We start from the raw sequence: 22521 nt of genomic DNA, 5'->3' as shown, positions 1-22521 counted from the left end.
TCCTTCATGGGTTTTACCTAACTCAACAACATGCCTTCATTCCTGCCTGTCTTAAGCAATCTACATCCAACTCTCCACTCCCATAGCTTTAAGATCTGCTATATTATCTCAGCACCAGAGTCGAGTGCATCCACATGGGCTTCTTCCAGTGGGTAGTTCTTTCCATACCAGCCTTACTATTGTTTCGTCAGAATACACAAGCTAGAACTAACCTTATGTTGAATTCTCCTCTATTCGTCATGTGCAGCTATTATAATGCCTTAAGTATTTACTGCGATATATTTAACTGCAGTTTAAAGCAACTTATTTCTATGGCCAAGATCTACCTAGGTGATTAATAATGTATTTCTTTACATTCAAATTTAGTTTTGTAAAATTTTTGATGTGTTATTGGTACCTATGAATTACTAATATTTAATTTAATTTATTTTTGTGTAATATTTTGTCCTGCAAATGGTTTCTGTTGGACAATAAACGCCCAGATTTAGCCACACGGCTCACACTCCCTCTCAGGGGAAAATTGACTCATCCCAGATACCTACGGTATCAAAAGCCCTAGGTGACCAAAAGTCACGGAGCCCTAGGTGACTTGGTATGCAGGTGTATCTCCCAAAAATTTTCGTACACTTCTGGCCGTCGCGAGTAGTACAGCTTTCTGCATGGTCTATAAAGATGTTGATTCAGACCCAGCTTTTTTATGCTTTCGAGGAGGGTCTTCGGAATGACTCCAGTAGTAGACATAATAATCGGTATTGTCTGGGTACTTTGCATTCTCCATTGTCTCCGTATTTGAATTTCCAGATCTCTGTACTTAGCGATCTTTTCAATAAATTTACTATGTAGATTATTGTTGTTAGGTATCGCCACATCAATTAGTGTTGTTTGTCTTGTTAATTTATTAACTAGTACGAGATCTGGTCTATTATGTGCCACTGTTTGGTCTGTGAGCACAGTGCGGTCCCAGTATAGCTTGTAGTTGCCATCCTCAAGCATACTCTTAGGAACGTATTGATAATATGGGAGATGGTCCGTTTGGAGAAGTCCCAGTTTGATAGCTATCTCTTGATGAAGGATCTTTCCAACTCAGTCATGTCGTTCCTTGTATTCAGTTGCAGCAAATGCCTGGCAGCCCCCGGTAATATGTTGGATGGTTTCTTGGGCTTGACATCCATATCGGCATCTGTCGTTTTGAACCTGAGGGTCTTTGACGATATATTTCAGGTAATTTCTGGTTGGTATAACCTGATCCTGAATGGCCAGTAATGAACCCTCCGTTTCAGGGAACATCTTTCCTGATGTCAACCAATAGTTCGACGCTGTATTGTCGACATAGTCTTGGCTGACCTCATTGGGATGTCGCCCGTGTAGAGGTTTACCTATCCAGGTGCGCATTTTTTCGTCTTTAGTGAGGTGGTTTATGCGCATTTCTGGTTCCCTCAGTTTGATCGGTGTTGTGTCATCTACTGCGCATATAGCGCGATGTAGAGTAGATGTCTCAGCCTGCATCTGAAAATAAGTTCTTAAGTTAGCAATTTGTTTGTCTAATTGCTCACATATATCCATAAGTCCTCTTCCTCCTAAATTTCGTAGTAATGTCGTTCTTTCTACTGCACTTTTGGGATGGTGTTTTTGTGCCTTTGTGAGATGCGTTCTTACTTTTCGCTGAAGATTTTCTATGTCCGTTTTTGTCCACTTAACAATGCCAAATGAGTAGCTAAGCGCGGAACATGCGTAGGTGTTTAGTGCCTTAAACAAATTTCTACTGTTAAGGTGTGAGCGAAGCAGCTGTTTTACCCTTCGTATAAACTCAGTAGTTATCTCTGTTTTCATTTGTTTATGGTCAATTTTCCGCGCTTGCCTTACTCCAAGATATTTATACATATCGTTTTCACCCTAACCCAAAAAACGCTATTTCTAGATTTAGCCATACGGCCCGCACTCCCTCTAAGGGGAAAATTCACTCATCCCAGATACCTAGGGTATCAAAAGGATTGAGCTCTGGAGGGACTCTTTCCGTGTTGTCGAGCCCTAGGTGACTTGGTACTCCGGAGTATCTCCCAAAAATTTTCGCACGCATCTGGAGGTCGATAGTAGCACAGCTTTCTGCATAGTCTGGTAAAGATGTTCATTTAGACCCAGCTTTTTGATGTTTTCTATGAGGTTCTTTGGAATGACTCCAGTAGTAGAAAGAATAATAGGTATTGTCTGGGTACTTTCCATTCTCCATTGTCTCCTTATTTGTATTTCGAGATCTCTATACTTGGCGATCTTTTCGTTGTGCTTAACACGCAGATTATTGTTGTTAGGTATTGTCACCTCTATTAATGTTGTTTGCCTAGTAAGTTTATTAACTAGTATGAGATCCGGTCTATTGTTTGCCACTGTTTGGTCTGTGAGCACAGTGCGATCCCAGTATAGCTTGTAGTTGTCGTTTTCAAGCATTCTATCAGGGACGTATTGATAATAAGGAAGATGGTCGGTTTGGAGAAGTCCAAGTTTACTAGCTAGTTCTTGGTGGAGAATCTTTCCTACTGAGTCGTGGCGTTCTTTATAATCAGTTCCGACAAACGCCTGGCAGCCTCCGGTAAGATGTTGGATGGATTCTTGGACTTGACATCCATATCGGCATTTGTCGTTTTGGACCTGAGGATCTTTTACAATGTACTTCAGGTAATTTCTAGTTGGAATAACCTGATCCTAAATGGCAAGGAGGAAACCTTCTGTCTCGGGAAACATCTTTCCTGATACCAACCAATAGTTCGACGCTCTACTGTCGACATATTCTTAACCCAAAAAACGCTATCATTTTTATTATTATTATTAGAATGTCTTCTGAGGTGTCCTGTCCATTGGAGTCTTCTGGACTTTATTTTGTTTTATTGTCTTAGCGTCTGGGTGTAGTTTTTGAGCTCTTTGTTAATTCTTATCCTATAATGTCCTGCTGCTTCATCAAGCACGGGTCCAAATATCTTCCTTAGGATTTTTCTTTCAGAAACAAGTAGTCTCTCTTCGTTTGCCTTTGTTATCATCCACGTTTTGCTACCATACATCACTAAGGCAAAGGGTTGTATGATTGTTACATATAGTTGTATCTTTGTATGTCTTGTTAATTGTTTCCATTTTATAACGTTTTGAAGGGCATAAAGACATCTGTTGCTGGGTTGTATCCTCTTGTTTATTTCTTGTGATCCGTTATTGTCTTCAGTTATTGTTGTTCCAAGATACTTAAATTCTCTAATGTGCTCAAATGTGTTCCAGCTTAATTAAATTTGTTTCATGAGAGATTTGTCGTCCTCTATCTTTTATAGTCAACGCTTCTTTCAGGCAAGGTAAATTTCCTCAAAGTTTAAAACTGACAATTGTCAAGTCACTACATAAAAAAGGTGATGTTACTAAGATGGAGAACTATAGACCAATAAGCCTTCTTCCATCATTCTCAGAAATATTCGAGAAAGCAATATATTCCAGACTACAAAACTTTTTTACTACAAACAACTTATTTAGTAGTGCGCAGCACGGTTTCCTTGCAGGGAGGTCAGTTGAGACAGCTACCTACGATTTTATATCAAAAATTCTAGAAAAACTAGAGTCAAAAATGAAAACACTAGGTGCTTTTTTAGACCTATCTAAGGCTTTTGATAGCCTAGATCATGCTCTCCTATTGCAAAAATTATATTGTTATGGAATACAGGGACCAGCATTGAAATGGATAAAATCATTTCTTACAGATAGATACAAAAAGTATGCTTGGAGAAACAGTGATGTAAGGTTTACTCTGAACCGATAAACTTAAAAAATTAGGTATACCACAGGGCAGCGTTTTGGGGCCTTTTCTCTTTTGGTCTATATAAATGACCTGCCAAATGCGGTGATTAGTGGTTCCTCAAACCTTGTAAACTTTGCTGATGACTCAAACGTGCTATTTTGGGAAGAAACATTAGAAGCACTCCTCACAGTGGTAGAACAAACTCTGGACAAGGCTGATCAGTGGTTCAGTGGAAATAGGCTGGTGCTTAAAACTGATAGAAGACATTTCCTTGTGGCATTTTTATAATAAACTATTTTTAATGGGAAATAAGCCACAATTTTACCAAAAAAATGATTTTATTAACGTTTCGAAGCCCAAATCGGGTTTCGTTGTCAAAATACAAAATACTACTAAAATAAATAAAAATGTTGTTGCTAAGTAAAAAAATTCTAATAATTTATTTAATCTGACTCATTTATATTGGCAATTCATAATATATTATACATTTTAAAGTAGAAGATTTTAAAATGATATCGCCAATATTTATGAGTTGAGTTCCTGGGCCGACTTTACTAAAAGATATTTCATTCGATTACATGAAATCAATCCCAACTCAAGAACATCCGTCACAAAAAAATCATAAATCATAATCTGTCTTTAAAAAGACAACCAAATGCAACGATGACAGTAAAATTCTCGCGTTAGAGATTCCATAGTAAATCACGAGGGAAAACCAGGAAACTCTTGATACTATCCCGACATCGTAAGTATTTGGTCTTACATTTAATTTACTTTCAAAAAACTAATACCAAATTCTGACTTTAATATGTTTAAATTATAAATAATATTAATAATATATAGATATACAATAAGTAATACTAAAATATAAAATTTGTACTAACTCGATATGTTATTGACTTACTAATCGTGGTATTTTCTTTTTATTGACTTCCTCTTTCAGTATGGGTAACCACATCCTACTGCATTCTACCGAGGAATTTGCGACACAATTGGTTTCATTTAGCATAATTAGAGCCGCTTCTTTGATTTTTCTCCTTTTACTATCTGATTCTTTCAGGACTATACTTGAATCTCTCCACTGAACTCTATGTTCATTATCCCATGCGTGTTGACATATTTGAGATCCATTAAATTCTCTATTTTTAATATAAGACTGATGTTCACTTATTCTAACGTTCAATGGTCTTGATGTTTCACCTAAATAAAATTGTTCGCATTCACAAGGTATTTTATAAATGCAATTCTTTGTTCTTTCTTGTTCATTGTTAGGTTTAGTTTTAGATAGAATAGATCTCAATGTGTTTGTTGTTTTGAATGTTGTTGAAATGTTGAATTTATTTCCTATTGTTTTAAGTTTCTCGGATAGTCCTTTTATATATGGTATTGATATTTTCCTCGTATTATTTCTTGTGAATGTTGTAGGATCCAGTTCTAAGTTGTTCTGTTCCATTCGATCCAATCTTGACAATTCCTTATTTATAAACGATAAGGGATAATCATTTTTTAATAAAACAGATTGTGGCTTATTTCCCATTAAAAATAGTTTACTGATAAGACAGTATTTGTTTACTTTAGAACCAGCCAATCACGAGATAAGTTCCCAGATACAGTCAATCTTCTATCACAAAACACAGAACCTTCTAGATCCGTTAAGTTTCTTGGTCTTCATATTGACCAGAACTTGAATTGGGGGAACAAATAAAAAATGCGACAAAAAAAACTAAATAGAGCCTGCTACTCATTAAGAGTTTTAAAAAGCTATTTAGGACCAGGCAATCTTACTATCGGTATATTATGCAAACTTTTATTCTAATATGCGATGTGGAATAATCTTCTGGGGTAATATGTGTGTGATTATTAGTAATATTTTTTAATATGTGATTATTAGTAATGTGACGTTATTTGCTCAATTATGTTAAAAGTTTATGCAAATAAAAATTTACTCTACTCTATTCTACTCAAAGTTAAAGTCATCGACCCGTTGATCCATGTCTTTTAAACGTTTCACTATTTGCAATGACTAATGAGAGAACTCATACCTTTACTTATGTTTGAACATTGTAATCAATTTTTGAATATTATCAGGATAAATTTTCAAATACTGTTTTAGAAGCCGAGATCTATTCAATTATACAACCAGATCGGCAATTTTTGGCGTATTAAAGGAGACGCCAACAAAGCTATCGAATGCTTCCGTAGAGCGCTAGCAGTATCGCCTCATAATGCAGAAGTCCTGCTCAATCTCGCTAGGATACTGTTCTCTTTACAATATTTAGATGATGCGATCTATCTAACCAGGAGGTCGCTGGAAGTTCAACCACCAGATAAAGGTAAGTAAATAGGCTAATACTGATCATATCGTCCCTACCATTTCCAACTATAGAATGTGAAAAATCGGGTTTTTCATATTCTATACTTTGTCCTCGCATTATACGTGATACATCTTGTGGTAAATTCTCATTATTGTAGCTTGATTAGGAGCGCGGGAAATATGCTGTTTAAACTATCGAATATGAACATTTTTCCATTTGGTTCACTGCAAACTGACGAAAATGGTATATTCCAGTGGTTTTCAATGTTTTTGAGTCATGTACCACCAAATCCTTTTAAAGTTATTCTTGGTACCACCTGAAATATCTGTCGAGCTAGGTAATCTAACTAACTATAAATATGCTGAATTTTGACTGTGTCTTTGTGTTTTGTGTACCACCCCAAATAATGATATGTACCACCAGTGGTACATGTACCACAGATTGAGAACCCCTGGTATATTCGATACTTTTGTTTTGTATAAATATAACTAAAGGTATATTTGTACATTCGTTAGTTTGTGTTGTAATTTATAATAGTTATTCAAAATTATAATTTGTAAACTGTCAAAAATGCTAAACTACTGGGCCGAAAATAGTTATTTTTCTACAACCACTATTCAAAGTGCACTTTTCTGCACGGTTTTATGTTAGCAAACTTGATATTTTCTCACATTATAAGATATTTGACATTAGTGTGCAGAAAAGTGACGTTTCTGTGCCGCAAAGTGACGTTTCTGTGCCGCAAAGTTCTTTTCTGCACAGTTGACTACCTCATTCTGAGTAACGTTATATTCTGTTTACATCCGTGGACTACCGCATTCTGAGTAACGTTATATTCTGTTTACATCCGTGGTTAAACATTAGACAAATATATAATATATAAGACAATTATTATATTTAACTATAGCATAGAAACTAAATTGTGGATGTTACAACTGTTTTATTTTACAATTTTATTCTTATTAAACATTTTATAATTATCAAATAACCAATAAGGATTTAGCAACCTGTGCAAGAGACGTCGAATGAAGTAGGTTTTGTGTAAATCCGTGACTGCATAAATATAATGTCAATAATGTGTAATAATTGTTTAAATTTAAACAAATTAAGGCAGTGCATTAATTTTTTAACTGATTTCTGTGCAATTTATTTAGGTATAAGGAATTTAAATTAATTAGTAGGTATTAATTAAATACAGTTTAAAATTTATCACATAGGTACCTATTATAATTAATCGTCGTTTGGAAATTGTGATTTTTATTTTTAGGAAAAACTGTGCTTGTAGAAAAAGTATAGTGTGAAACACGTGCAGAAAGGTAATTTCTAACTCGTTTGAATTGCGGCACTCGCTTGCGCTCGTACCGCAACTTTTCAAACTCGTGAGAAATTAGTACCTTTCTGCACTTGTTGCACAATATACTATTTCCTAACAAGTGCAGAAAGTCATTCTTTTCCGCACGCGACTGCAGTTTGCCGAACGACGCGAAGCGGGAGTTCGGCAAGCAGTCGAGTGCGGAAAAGAGACTTTCTGCAAGAGTTAGAAACAATATTTTTTCTAAGAGTCTTTAAAAAATTACCAAATCTTAATCAATTAATTTAATTAATATGAAAATACATACACAAATTAATTCTTTGACACGGTTGTCAAAACCAAACCTTCAATATAATTAGTTAGCATGACGACGATCGTGGTTTCCATGACGATGATTCAAAACGACTTTTATTGTCTACCGATTTGAGTTTCGAATATTATGTCAAAATAATTTTATTTCATCGAATTGTCGCGTTAATTTCATTAAAACAGGAACACAATAAGATATATTTGAAATAAATTAGTAAATAATATCTAAATGTTAGTTTATTGCATGTATTATAATTACTTTAAGGCCATATTAACATATCTAAATTAACACGCGTGCGGAAAAGTAAAAACCGCGTGCGGAAAAGTAACACGCGTGCGGAAAAGTGAAACTTTCTAAACTAAAGTGCGTACGCGAAAGTAGACATTTTTGCACGCTCGTAGAAAAAAAATTTATCCTTAGAAAAACTCGAAATCGCCAGATTAAGATAAGGTAAGTTAAGTACATACAAAACAGTGTATATTTCAAAAATCTGACGATTTGTGCGGGGTAAGGAAATGGGTGAGTCACAAATGAAATGAACGATAGATCTAAAAACTAAAAATTACGTTCTCAATGGTTGTCAAAAATCTATCGAATGATACCAAACACGGCTTCCAACGGAGAGGGGTGGGGGTAAATTTAAAATTTTAAATACGAATCCCGCGATATTTCGCGAAATGAACATCAGATCGAAAAACTGAAAAATACACTTATTCAATATGTTTGAAAAATCTATCGAATGGTACCAAACACGACCCCCACGGATGTGGGTTGGAGAGTTACTTTAAAATTTTAAATAGGAGCCCCATTTTTTATTGCAGATTCGGATTCCTTACGTAAGAATAAATAACTTTTATTTGAAACATTTTTTCAAATTATGGATAAATGGCGCTATAATCGGAAAAAACGATTGTTGGAAATAGAAAATTAAATTAAAAATGGAAAGTCCCCACTAAAATGAAAAACTTTACTTAACTTTTTTGGTGTTAGAACCTATTCTTCACAACCCAATAGGTCCCCAAAGCACTCGAGTAACTGCACATTTAGCATACTTTCCTCCACTACTATTATTTGACTATACAGTTATTCGCTATTATACATTCGCTACTTTGAAACATCGGACCCAAACTCGAATCTCATCAGGGTAGAGAATTTTTCGTTTATTATAAATTAATGAATGAAAATAGTTTCTATCCTTGTGGGATGGGTACTCACCGGAGGGACCGCAGACGTTCGGATACAATTAGCGTCTCTTTGCAAAGACAATTACGTCGACTTTGCAAAGTAACAAGACACTTACTCAACACACATACTACACATTACACTTGGTACCTAATTGGAAAAATCCATACAGTACCATCACCATGCCAATGGCCATTAGTTGTCGAGGCATTAGCTAAATAAAAAAAATCTTTGATTTATATAAAAAGCAAAGTAGCGAATGTGATTTTATGGAAAGAAAAAAATGATAAGCAGTTCAAATTTGTTATCAATCTAACAATGATTAAACATTACATACAAAAAATATAAATTTTTTTCCAATTGTCAATGCGCTGATTTAGGAGTCTCTCCTAAATCATTTTGCTCTCCTGAAAAGTACCACTTTTCACATTCGATAGTTGGAAATGGCTGTAGATACTCTCATATAGGGTGTGTGAAAAGTATCGGGACTGTCGAATATTTCACGAAACGAACATCGGATCAAAAAACTGAAAAACACGGATTCAATATTTTTCAAAAATCTATTGAATGAGATCAGACACAACTCCACCCCTGGAGGTGGGGCGGAGGGCAACTTATAGGAACCACCATTTTTATTGCAGATTTAGATTCCTTATGCAAAAGTAGGTAACAGCTTTCAGAGTCCAGGTCTGGGTGCCATGTACTAACACTGGCCAAATATATGGATCTGGTCATTCTGTGACGTAATTTAAGGTTTAAGCTGTGGTTACAGAAGAATTATTTCATTTGTAGATTTCATTGTCGTGAGGTTGGCAACTACATATTTGTCTTAGAAGCATTTGTGTTAGACCCATTTCTCTTCATATTGTGTTTACGCAATCCAATAACCCTTGAAAGGCACTGGAGACTGTCGTATACGATAACAGTGATATATCTGTTTCTTATATATTTTAAAATCAGTGTCGATAACTATTCAACTAAACTGTTTACCCAGGTATAAAAATACCAATCGGGCGATGCTTAGGAAAATATTCCACCAACGCATCTCAGTTTACCCGTCTGAATCGCCATCATTTTGTACTCTAATATCGAGTATAGCACCGACAAGTAGGTGCGTTTTGGTTCAAATCAGTCTTCTTGCGAAGCCCCTTTGATAACGGGTAAACCTAGAATCACGTGTCAGGGGATGGCAAGAGACTCGATTTAAATCAAAACGAAACCGTCTATTTTTATTTTGTTATATCTTTTAGATAGTAGGTGCTATTTTCGTATTGCTACGGTAATGTAGGTATGCTTTGATATTTTTGTTGACAGTTGTTCAAAGGGATGTCAAATATTTGACTGGTATATTGGCTGGTAAAATTTTGCTTAATTATAAATTTTGAGGTGATTCTTCTTCTTAAGGTGCCGAGACCACTTGTCGATCGTTGGCTCTCATGTCATGTTGCCCAGCATATTAACAATCATTGTCTTATTTACAGCCGCACGAAACAGTTCAGTGCTAGTTTTCCCAAACCATTGGCGTAGGTTTTTAAGCCAAGAAGTTTTACGGCGGCCCACACTTCTTTTTCCCATTATTTTGTTTCACTACTTCACAACTTTTATTCAAACCGTGCAAAACCCTTTCGTTTGTGACTCTTTCTATCCAACTGATCTTCAGAATACGTCGGTAGACCCACATCTCAAACGCTTCTACGTTTTTTAAAAGCGATTCTGTCAGGGTCCATGCTTCAACCCCGTAAAGTAGTACTGGGAATATATAACATCGAACGATCTTTATGCAAAGTTCCAAATTGAGATCATGACTGCACAGGATTTTCTTAAATTTCATAAAACTTGTTCTTGCTTTGGCAATTCTACTTTTTATTTCTGTACTAGGGTTCCAGCTTTCATTAATATGTGTATGAGTACCCAGATATACAAGATAACTTACGCGTTCAATTGAGTCATTACCAATTGTTACATTATAGTTATTATTATGTACGGCTCTGCCTGTTTACTAATAACCATAAACTTTGTTTTTCTTGCGTTGAGTTTGAGTCCATATATCGCACAGATCGCCACCATTCGGTTCAATAACGCTTGAAGATGTTCAATTGATCCTGTCACTAACAAGGTGTCATCTGCGTATCTGATATTGTTCATAAGCACGCCATTAATGATTCTGCCCTCTTTTGCGTTTTCCAACACTTCATTTAAGATTGTTTTAGCGTAAAGATTAAACAACAATGGTGACAATATACAGCGTTGTCGAACACCACACTTGATTTTTACTTCTTCAGAGCACTGATTCCCAACCCTAACACATGCAGCCTGGCCCCAATACAAATTTGCGATGATTCTAATGTCCCTACCGTCCAGACCGGAAGTCTTGAGAATATGTAGCATTTTTTCATGGCGAACTTTATTAAAAGCCTTTTCAAAATCAATCGAGCGCATGAAAACGTCATGATTTATATCTCTGTATCTTTGGATTAAAACTTATGTTACAAATAGTGCATCACGCGTTCCAAGGCCACAGCGAAAACCGAATTGAGTACTTGAGATTCTGTCCTCAATTTTTCTATATGTGCTTTGATGAATTATTCTGGGAAAAATTTTCAATACATGACTCAGTAGGCTGATGGTGCGATAGTCACTGCATTTTGTGGCTCTATTTTTTTGGTAGTACAAAAAATGAGGATTTAAGCCAATCTTTAGGAATATTTCCGCTTTCGTAGATTAAGTTGAATAATTTCGTGAGAATCTTAATGCGCTCGGCACGTAAAAGCTTTAATGTTTCTATGTAAATTCCATCTGGTCCGATCGCCTTGCCATTTTTTCCATTCTTTATAGCGTATTGTATGTATGTCTTTATAGTGAGGTGATTCGTTTGAGGTTTATCCTTGCACTTAATAATAACTGAAAATCATACTTAATGTTACAAACATAAATTAAATTAATCTTATTCGCGGTGTTCAAGTACTTGGAGGGGATACGAGAAACGATCGTGCGCGAATAGCGGAGAAATCTTGCAACTTTCTTAAATAATTCATATTGTCAATTGAAATTGTCAAATTGACGTATATTTCATACCTACTGTCATTGAAGAAGAAAAATTATTTGTTGCTCACAATATTGATATGATATGCAATTATTATATAAAAGTATATTTAATTATTTGTATTTTGCTTGCAGTACTGCATTTTAATAATTCATTTTATTTACTACATACAATTGTTTACCCTTTACTAACATAACCTAAATCTTACATTTTTTTTCTTATATTTTTTTTGGGCTACGGCCTTGACAATTATCCAGCAACCAGGACTAATGGTCCAAGAGCTGTGAGACATTTTTGAGTAGGTATTTTAGGCAACCTGAAAATTTTTCAGGTGACTCTTCCATGATAGCCTAATACAATAATGCCGGTCTGGCTGGAGGGCAGCGGTTATTTTCCCCAAAAATCCCCCCAAAGTTAAACAAAAGGGTAAAAATTGTTATTACAAAAAATACCATTGACGTGACTTTAAAGTAAATTTAAATATTCAAATATAAAGAAAATAAACAGGCCAGGCGATTTGAGGGCGATTTTAACTCTGCAAGATACTTGCATGGGCGCCCTAGGATTATTTTCAGGGGGTGCATCTGAACTTCAGAAGATTTCATCTGAATCTGTACATACTATTAACGAGTATAAAATACACAACTATACATGCATAACTATGTACATTCCTTCCGGACAGGGAGGTGCAATTGTTATTTTGACAGGGTATTTTTTAATATTAAAAATAAACATTCTAAAAAAGACAGTTTTTTTTGGTGAAATTTTCCAACTGCCAGGTGATCAAACAAATTACGAGTGCATATAAATGAAAAGGGCTATAGGTAAGCAGCAGTGTGAGAAAGAGCGTATACCGATAGCTGTTTGCGTCCTCTGTTGTAGCTGAGCGAGTCCGTTCGCTCGAGAAAAATCACGTGACCTGGCGATATCCATGTTGTTGTTCCTCGAAACGTTAGAGTATTTATTATAATATATTATAGTTTTTTAAGTAACTTTTTCTTAATTAAAGAAAAATAATACGTACTATACAATAGATTTTGCAAATATAGACAAATTTATTATTATAAATATATAGGTAGAAAAGTATAAAACTATAAACTAAATTAATTCTGTGTCCGAATCTTGTACTTCTTCTTCAAACTCCTCAGCTGTGCTTAAATATTCATTCTCTTCTTCCTCGTCAGACTCCCCTCGAGACTCAGATATCTCTTCTACATGATCTGTAAATAGTTGTAATATGTATTTAGAATTAATTAAAAATGAATTAGTGATTAACTAGTTGAGTTTCTACGTATTCTCCGTCCTTTTATATGGAGTCGAAGCCTAGACAATCACGGGCGCATCTGAAGAAAGCCGTTGTTGAGATGTGGAGTTATCGAATAATGTTAAATATATCATGGACACACGTAACAAACACGGAAACATTATTAAAGATGAAAAAGGCAAAAGAAATACTCAACACTATAAACGAAAGAAACATGAGCTACTTTGGTCATACCTACATTAAGAGATAAAAAACGTGATGTGGTTGGTTATATAAGGAAAAGTATTAAGCAATGGTAATTGTTCATTAATTCTAAATACATATTATAACTATTTACAGATCAGGTAGAAGAATCTGAGTCTCGAGGGGAGTCTGACGAAGGAGAAGAGAATGAATATTTATTTTAGCTCATTTTTCTTTCCTTCATAGTGTTGAGTATTTCTTTTGCCTTTTTCATCTTTCTTAATGTTTACGTGTTTGTTAAGTGCTGTGTCCATGATATTTTTTACATTATTCGATAACACCACATCTCAAAAATGGTAAGTCTTTCTTCGGATGCGCCCGTGATTGTCCAGGCTTCAACTCCGTATAAAAGGACAGAGAATACGTAGCAACTCAATTAATTAATCACTGATTAATTTTTAATTAATTCTAAATACATATTACAACTATTTACAGATCATGCAGAAGAGGAATCTGAGTCTCGAGGGGAGTCTGACGAAGAAGAACAGAATAAACATTTAAGCTTAAATGAGGAGTTTGAAGAAGAAGTACAAGATTCGGACACCAAATTAATTTAGTTTATAGTTTTATATTTTCTACCTATATATTTATAATAATAAATTTGTCTTTTTCTATCATATTTGCAAAATCTATTGTATAGTACTTATTATTTTCCTTTAATTAAGACAAATTACTTAAAAAACTGTAATATATATAATAATTACTCTAACGTTTCGAGGCACAACAACATGGATATCGCCAGGTCGCGTGATTTTCTCGAGCGAACGGTCTCACTCAACTACAACAGAGGACGCAAATAGCTATCGGTATACGCTCTTTTTCACACTGCTGCTTACTTATAGCGGTTTTCATTTATATGCACGCGTAATTTGTTTGATCACATGGCAATTGGAAAATTTCACCAAAAAAAACTTGTCTTTTGTAGAATATTTATTTTTAAAATTAAAAAATACCCTGTCAAAATAACAATTGCACCTCCCTGTCCGGAAGGAATGTACATAGCTATGCATGTATAGTTGTATATTTTATACTCGTTAATAGTATGTATATACAGATTCAGATGAAATCTTCTGAAGTTCAGATGCACCCCCTGAAAATAATCCTGGGGCGCCCATGCAAGTATCTTTCACAGTTAAAATCGCCCTCAAATCGCCTGGCTTAAAAATGCGAAAAATGTTGCCGAGCTATGAAACCAGGTGTCGCTTTTTTGAACTTGCACGGTCCCAATACACATGCTACGTTTGAGTAACAATATAATATAGACAAATAATAATATGTATTTCTATAGATTATTTTTTTTTAGGTGCCTGGCAACAGTATTTTACACTTGGCGAAATTTTCAAAGCTTATGGTCATTATCAAGAGGCTTCCATACACTTAAGGCACACATTAGAGCTCAATCCAGATTTTGAACCTGCCCAGATAGCTCTAAAAGAGATGGAGACTATGCCTGCCGCTACAATCCACATTTATACTCTTGTGATCATTGTCTGTTTGGTAAGTCAAACGAAATTTTCTTGGTTTATTCTTTAAGACGCCTTTGGTAGTCTTGTACCGAAACTTTAAACGATAAAACAAGCAATTCGACTTCGTAAGTCCTAGGTTTTCCCCCAACGTGACAGGAAGTACAACCGGAAGTCAATACTTGAACTATTCGTGTAACTTTCCATTGAATAATATAAGATTCCACTAATTTTATGGAAAAGAAACTTTCAAAACCGGAAATGATATCAAAATCGGAAATGATATCAAAACCGGAACTAAATATTCTAGCTCGACATTTTAATACGCGCCGCGCCGATTGATGTATCGCCGTCCCGGAAGAACAATGACGTAACTGCAAATTTTTTCAATTCCTGTTTTATTGCGTCATTAACGACTAAAATACCGTGGGCAGATGATACAACGCACAAACCATACATACTCATAGACGTTTCACGTAAATTGTCAAGGTCAAGACAGCAAATTAGTTACCATTCCAATCAAGAGATGCCGCTGTCAGTCAATTCTCTTGTCATAATTAACAACTGACAGTTGACAATTAAATTAATTTCTTATTTACTTTTTATTTTACAGTTTGTGGCTTAATTATTTTATTATAGTGGTGTTACGTTTTTAATTAGATTTAATCACAATTTTAATAAGTGCATTAACCTTCTCTCCATTTTTATGAGCAGAATTTTTAGTTTACATTGATCATCCCGTGTTGTGTTTCTCCACATTAAAAAAAACAATATAATAGATCCCGAAACAGTTTATTCCAATAGACAAGTGTGTCATCAACATTTCGGACCTATATATTTTTGGAAGTTTGTAAAAGATTATAAGGTAATATTTATCTAAACAATCATCCTATCTACAAGATTTTTTCAAAAATTTTCATTCAACTCGATACACATTAGTTCTTTCACGTGACACATAGCAGTAGTGTTTAGCATTTTGAAAACAAATTGGAATATTTGAAGTTTTTAGTAAAATATGGAATAAAACATTGAATTGTATTTCTGTTGTTTTAATTTCCTGCGAAATTTCATCAAAAATTCCGCAAAATTTATAATTTGAAATTCTCACGTAACTAAAATTTGTCAATATAGTTCCCATTCCAATCAAGAGATGGCGTTAATTCGATCCGAAAGATTAACATGGTCGTGAAACGTCTATAAGTATGTATGGTTTGTGATACAACGACACAACTGTAACTATGTGCTGAACCACTAGAAGGTAGTGTGTCGTTATTAAAATATGCTCCCTTTTAAACCTTATTTCATTAGAACAATGACACAAGCGTCAGTTGTGCATGCAAGACTTTTAGTGAGATCACCTTGGACTAGAATTTTTGTGTAACAACGACGTAAGTGTATTTTATCATTGTTCGATTAATTTTCTTTCATCATTTAATGTCTTATCTGTACACCATTGTTGAACTATTAATTTTTGTTCTTTATCCAGCATGCTTATCCAAAGATTAAGAGTTTAATTTAATATTGTGTTAGGTTTCTCCATGGTAAAGAAACCTTTTAAGATGAACAATGACGCAACTGTAAATAGGGCTGAAAATAGGGGATTAAATTAAGATAATGAAATTGTCCATCAAGAATAAACGCCATACCGATGCTCCTGGATGATTAATCTTTCATTTCATCACTATTTTAAATATTTAAAAATCCCTTTTTTTGCTCCCAGGAACAATTTTGCTTTTTGCACTTACGTCAATGTTCTTCCTGGACGACGAATCACATGTATTATTTCTGCGACTACAATGTGGCACTTCTGGTTACAATTTTTGAACCGGAAGTGATATAAAAACCAGACGCTAAAACGCGTCGAATAATATACCGCTTGTACAATTTCGGCGACTTTAAATCAGTACTTCCGGTTGCAACTCGTGAGGTTTTCACATTTTAATGTTATAATATGGATGAAAACAATACTTTTTATATACAGAGTTGGCCAAAGAAAACAGTCCACCTCGATATTTGGCAGTATGTTTTAGATTTTAAGGAAATGAAGAAACAGGTCGATTTTTGATCTAAGGGAAACATACTTTTACGGTATATACATCTGTCATTTGTCAACCCCCTCCCTTCCATTTCCCCCACCCCTTATTTTTAAATAGGGAATAGGGGTCGTGTGCTACCTCATTGGAAAGGTTATTCAATTCTCTATTCAGTAATATTAACATTGACATAATTATTTATACAGAGTGTCAAAAGAAAAATTATTTTGAATTAAATTACAGAAAGAAGAATGTATGCAATTTATTTAACTCAAAATACATTCTACTACTGACAGAAAAGAGAGAAAAATGTTTATTTGACAAATAAATATTGTTTTTCGCTTTTTCAATATTCAACCTACCAAGAGGCAGATGGGTGGCAGCTTGAACATTGAAATTAAGCGAAAAGCAATGATTTATTTAGCCTGATTCATCAAAAAACATTTTTTCTCTGTTTTTTGACAACAGTAGAATGTATTTTCAATTAAATAAATTACATACATTCTTCTTTTTGTGTCAATTAATTTAATTAAAATATATTCCGGTAGGTGTATGTGTTGACAGAAACAATTATTATATATTTATTTTTATTTTTTATTTTATTTAGCGTATGGCTTAAGTATATCACAGAATATATTTAGATTTATGCATTATACAATGCATCACAAACAGATGTCCAATTTTTTTTTATATATATATTCGATTGACCCTTCGGTTGCCATTACAAAGTCTATAGGGTCGCCTGTGTATGCTCTGCGTGGGCAGTCCTGAACAATGTGACTGATCGTCTGTCTTGCAGCGCCGCAGTCACAAGAAGGCGAGGGGAGTTTACCCCATCTGTGGAGGGAGTCGGCGCATCTTCCACAGTTTGTTCGAATTCGATTAAGGGCTGCCCAAATCTTACGGGGACGTTCAAATTCGCCAGATTTCCCTATGATGTCCGGTAGACTATGGTAATGCGGATCTGTCCTACTTTCCCAATCTTCTCTCCATCGGGTATTTAAGTCAAAGTTGGATTGCTGCAGCGCTTGAGCAGATTGTAGAGGGGGTAACCTGGATCGGAGACGGTTTCCAAGAATATCGGGGATGTCGTTGTGGACTAGAAGCTGGCGACTGTCCATTATTTTGTTATATTCTTTAACCAATGCATGTTCGCGGCGTAGGTTGGGTGGTGCTATATTACTAAGGGTAGGTAGCCACATTGTAGGGGTGGGCTTAATTGTGCCTGTTATCATACGCATAGTACGGTTTAGTTGGGTGTCGACCAGGTGGGTATGCCTGCTATTTAGCCACACTGGAGCACAGTATTCTGCCACCGGATATATCAGGCCAAGAGCAGAGGATCTTAATGTTGATGCTGTGGACCCCCATGTAGTGCCGCAGAGTTTCTGTATTATATTGTTGCGTGTTTTCAATTTTGCTGCTGTTTTCGTCAGGTGTTCTCTGAATGTGAGCGTTCTGTCTAGAGTAACCCCAAGGTATTTCGGGTATTTATTGTGTTTTAACAGCTTGTTATTAAAATACACTCGCAATTCTCTGTTTGCCAACTTGTTGTTTAGATGAAAAGCTGATACTTCAGTTTTTGTAGTACTTGGCTGTAGTCTCCATTTCTTAAGGTATTCGCTAAACTTCCGAGATTCGGTTTCAGGCATGTCAGCAATATAGAGGCTGAAAAGTAAAGGGGCAAGGACAGAACCCTGTGGAAGACCATTGTTAAGTTTCATCTGTCTACTCGTCTCCTTTGCCATTATAACCTGGAAGGCTCTGTTGGTCAGCATGTTGTCAATGAGGTTAATTATCTTTCTGCAGGGGATAATGCGGGCCAGTTTATATATTAATCCCTGTCTCCAAACAGTATCATATGCTGCTGTTAGATCTATAAATACTGTTGCTGTCTTTTGTTTCTTTTGAAAACTAGCTTCTATAAAAGTTGTTAATGACAGCACTTGGTCCGTACAGCTTCGATGAGGGCGGAAGCCAGCTTGTTCAATAGGGACATTTTCTAGTATCCTGTGACTAATTCTGTTGAGGAGAAGCTTTTCTAATAGTTTATATACCATGCTGAGTAGAGCTATGGGGCGGTAGTTTTCTGGCTTATCGTTTGATTTGCCCGGTTTCGGAATTGCAATTATCTTTGTTCGCTTAAGTGAGAAAGGAATGTTACCTGACTGAAGTATATATTAAAGAACATTGCAAGCCACTGTTTCGTGTATGCACCACTGTGTATCAAGAACTCTGGATGGATACCATCAAAGCCAGGTGCTTTAACTGATTTCATTTCTTTCAGCGCATGTGTGATTTCAGAAATAAGTATTCTTGCTGAATATTCGGAGTTCGTTCTGTTCATTTGTTTTAATGCCCTTAAGTCTCTTTTCACGTTGGTAGTATGTGTTCGATCTCGTGGAGCTCTGGATAGAGATACTATATGGGAGGCAACCTTGTTAGGAGACATTTTAGACTCTCTGGATTCCAGCTGGTTAGCTCCTCCAATTTTCCGCAACAAGGACCATGCCTGCCGGCTTGATTTTTTGAAGTCAAGGTTTTCGACAGTCTTTATCCATTTTTGGCGTCTGGCTGTATCGATGTTGTGTAAAAGCTCATCGGCTATTTCTCGGTCACCACTTTCGAGAAACTTCGTGTATAAGTCTTCACATGTTTCAGTCCATCCAGGCACATATTCTTTGCGATATCCCCTAGGGATGGTTTTCTTGGCAGTGCTTATTACTGCGCCCACAAACCTCTCATAATGTTTGCTGGTTGGAGGGACCCAGCTCAAGGTCCGGTCTAGTTGTTCAGAGAACTTCTTCCAGTTTGCTTTTCTAAGCATATTCTAAGCATTTTCTTGCTATATAAAATAATATTAATTAAAACTCAAACAATTGTCAATAATATACTTATTTATTTTTGGTAAAAAAAGGTGTTTTGCTTATACATCTCGTAAGAGGGTTTGTTATTGTTTCGGCCCAGCAAGCGAACGATGCCTGCTGGGGTGTGGTAACCGACTGAGTGGCTGAAAGAAACCACAGACGCTAATCTGTTTGTGTTTCTACCATCTGACCAGAAGGGCAATAAATTATTTAGATCTGGCGTTTAAAAGTTTAAACATGTCTGCAGTTTTAGGAAACGTCTTCGAATGCTTGTCCAAAGTGAGTTATTGACATAAGGTCTGATAAGGTAATTAATTTATAGGGAATTCAGTTTGTTAAACTGAACACACCAAAAACATATGGTTAAGGATACATTTCGTTTCGTAAAACCGTGCCCTTCTTAGCATCTGGTTTGTATATTACATGTGAATTTATATGACCCATATTATTTCGTTTTGAGAAAAGTTATTAAAAATTAAGAAAATAAAATTAGCAAAAATAGTAATTAAAGCGTACCGCTATAAATATTTTTTTCTTGGACACCCTGTATAATTATATATTTTCAAAAAACCTTTTTACCACATAGTGGTGTAAGGCTCCCCTGTATAAATAAGTATGTTAATGTTTATATTACTGAATAGAGAATTGAATTATCTTTTAAATGAGCTAGCACAGACCCATATTCCCTATTTAAAAATAAGGGGTGCGAGAAGTGGAAGGGAGAGGGTTGACAAATGACAAATGTATGTACCGTAAAATTGTGTCTCCCTTAAATCAAAAATCGACCTGTCTCGTCATTTCCTTAAAATCTATTAAATACTGCCAAATATTGCGGTGGGCTATTTTCTTTTACCCACTCTGTATAGTCACACAGGTAGAATTTTCTTTAATTATTTCAATATACGGTATGCTGCAAAATAAATAGTTCTGAAATTCGTATGCCTCAAATGTGTATGTGTCAGGCACCGAAACGTACTGAGTGGTTTCCTTACACGAGGAGTCGTTATAACGTACGTGAATATATGCAGTGGCGGATCTAGAAATTTGCCTTGGGAGGGGAAATTTGCCTTAGGGAGGAACTTCCAAAAACCAACCAAAAGACATAAAAAAGGTAAATTCAGATTACATAAAAAATAACTATAGGCATTAAGTTCCCTTAATTTTCTTAAGTAGCGTGTTTATTGGGTTGAATTTGTCTTTCTGTGGTTTCGGTTTCATGCAGCTAATATTGAACAATTTTTTTCTTTTATTTTGCACCTTGTTAGGGGGGGAAGAAGAATATCATGGTTAAAGAACTTGAGGAAATGGTTCTCCACAACAACTAATATATTTAAAGCATCAGTTAATAAAATAATTATAGCTAGAATGATCGCCAATATTCTAAACAAATAGGCACTAAAAGAAGAAGGGGGGAAGATCCTCATTTTCCCTCTCAGTAGATCCGCCACTGGCCAGAGGGCATCTATAACATCTGTTTTATCGGGAACGTACGTCGTCTTTAATAATGTTTGCAAGGTTATATCATGTATACTATAGTTTATTTTTTAACCAGGAGAAGTAACCCAAAAAGACAGATTCACACCCAAGAAAGTCACTAGAATAATAACCAAATACATCTTCTTTTTTGGTTGATCTAGTCGGCCCTCAACGGTAATCCATAAATATTATATTAAATTAATACGTCGCCACAGCGTCGCTAAAGAGTTCCAAAAACAACTGCTTTTTATATAAAAGCAGACTAACAATCTACAAATTAAAGGAATAACACAGAAAACACAAAAAATCGCCGTTATAACTTAGTTAACCTATGAAATGTCACTAGTGTCAAAATTTGATAAATGTCATTAGTGTCAAAATTTTATAACAGTGGAGTAAACTTGCCTGTGGTTGGACCAATTACAAACAAGCAATACAGTGCGGTAAATTTGGATCACTCATAGTCATAAACATTTCAATATTCATTTCAGTACTGTTTATTTTGCCGCATACTGTATAAAACCTAGAAACGATGAGCAAGTAATTTGGCAGACAGTGTAATAATTGTAGACAGATCCATTATATCGTCGATATTTTTGTTGCAGGTGCTGGGCGTTTTGTTGGTTATATTATCCTCGGTCGATAACATAGTAGATTTCACCGAAGAAATGAAACCTCAAAGACATTTCAATAAAGCGATGGCGATGAGGTCCCTCAGAGGAATCACCTTGACGGCGAAACGAATTAAAAGACCTTCTATATAGCAATAAGATCTGATCCGATGATATCTTTTACTATGTGTACTTTACCGTGTGTTCGACTTATTCCAGTACCTGCCCTATTTTTTGTTTTATTTATAAGTTTTAACTTAGTTAATTAAATTATTCTGAAGAGATAAAAGTGTTTTTATTTGTTTCCTGTAGGTTATTTAGCGCAAAATAGAACTTGATAATCTTCTAAATGATCTTCAGAGATCTGAGTTGCAACATGCTAAATAGCTAGACTTGTAAAAAGAACTGGCCTACTCTCTATATAAAAAGGAATCATCAGATGAATCCTATTCGCGGTGTGCAAGTACTTGGAAGGGAAACGAGAAACGACCGTGCGCGAGTCGCGGAGAAATATTGCAACTATCTTAAATAATTCATATTGTCAATTGAAATTGTCAAATTGACGTATATTTCATACCTTCTGTCATTGAAGCAGAAAAATTATATATTGCTCCACAATATTGATATGATATGCAA

At 35.3% G+C, this 22521-nt stretch overlaps 1 protein-coding gene across 1 annotated transcript in view; it reads left to right on the top strand.

Moving 5' to 3' along the window:
* LOC114325377 (uncharacterized) overlaps positions 1 to 22174 on the top strand; it is a 34661-nt gene extending 12487 nt beyond the window's left edge. Inside the window, exons 3-5 of the mRNA XM_028273437.2 lie at positions 5880 to 6099; positions 14739 to 14932; positions 21880 to 22174. Coding sequence (XP_028129238.1) covers positions 5880 to 6099; positions 14739 to 14932; positions 21880 to 22038 — 573 coding nt within the window. The 3' untranslated portion in view covers positions 22039 to 22174. The remainder of the gene's footprint in view (positions 1 to 5879; positions 6100 to 14738; positions 14933 to 21879) is intronic.
* Positions 22175 to 22521: the final 347 nt, after the last annotated feature.

Source organism: Diabrotica virgifera, chromosome 6 (genome assembly GCF_917563875.1).
Source record: "Diabrotica virgifera virgifera chromosome 6, PGI_DIABVI_V3a".
NCBI lineage: Eukaryota > Metazoa > Arthropoda > Insecta > Coleoptera > Chrysomelidae > Diabrotica > Diabrotica virgifera.
This window is presented reverse-complemented; position numbering and strand designations above follow the sequence as displayed.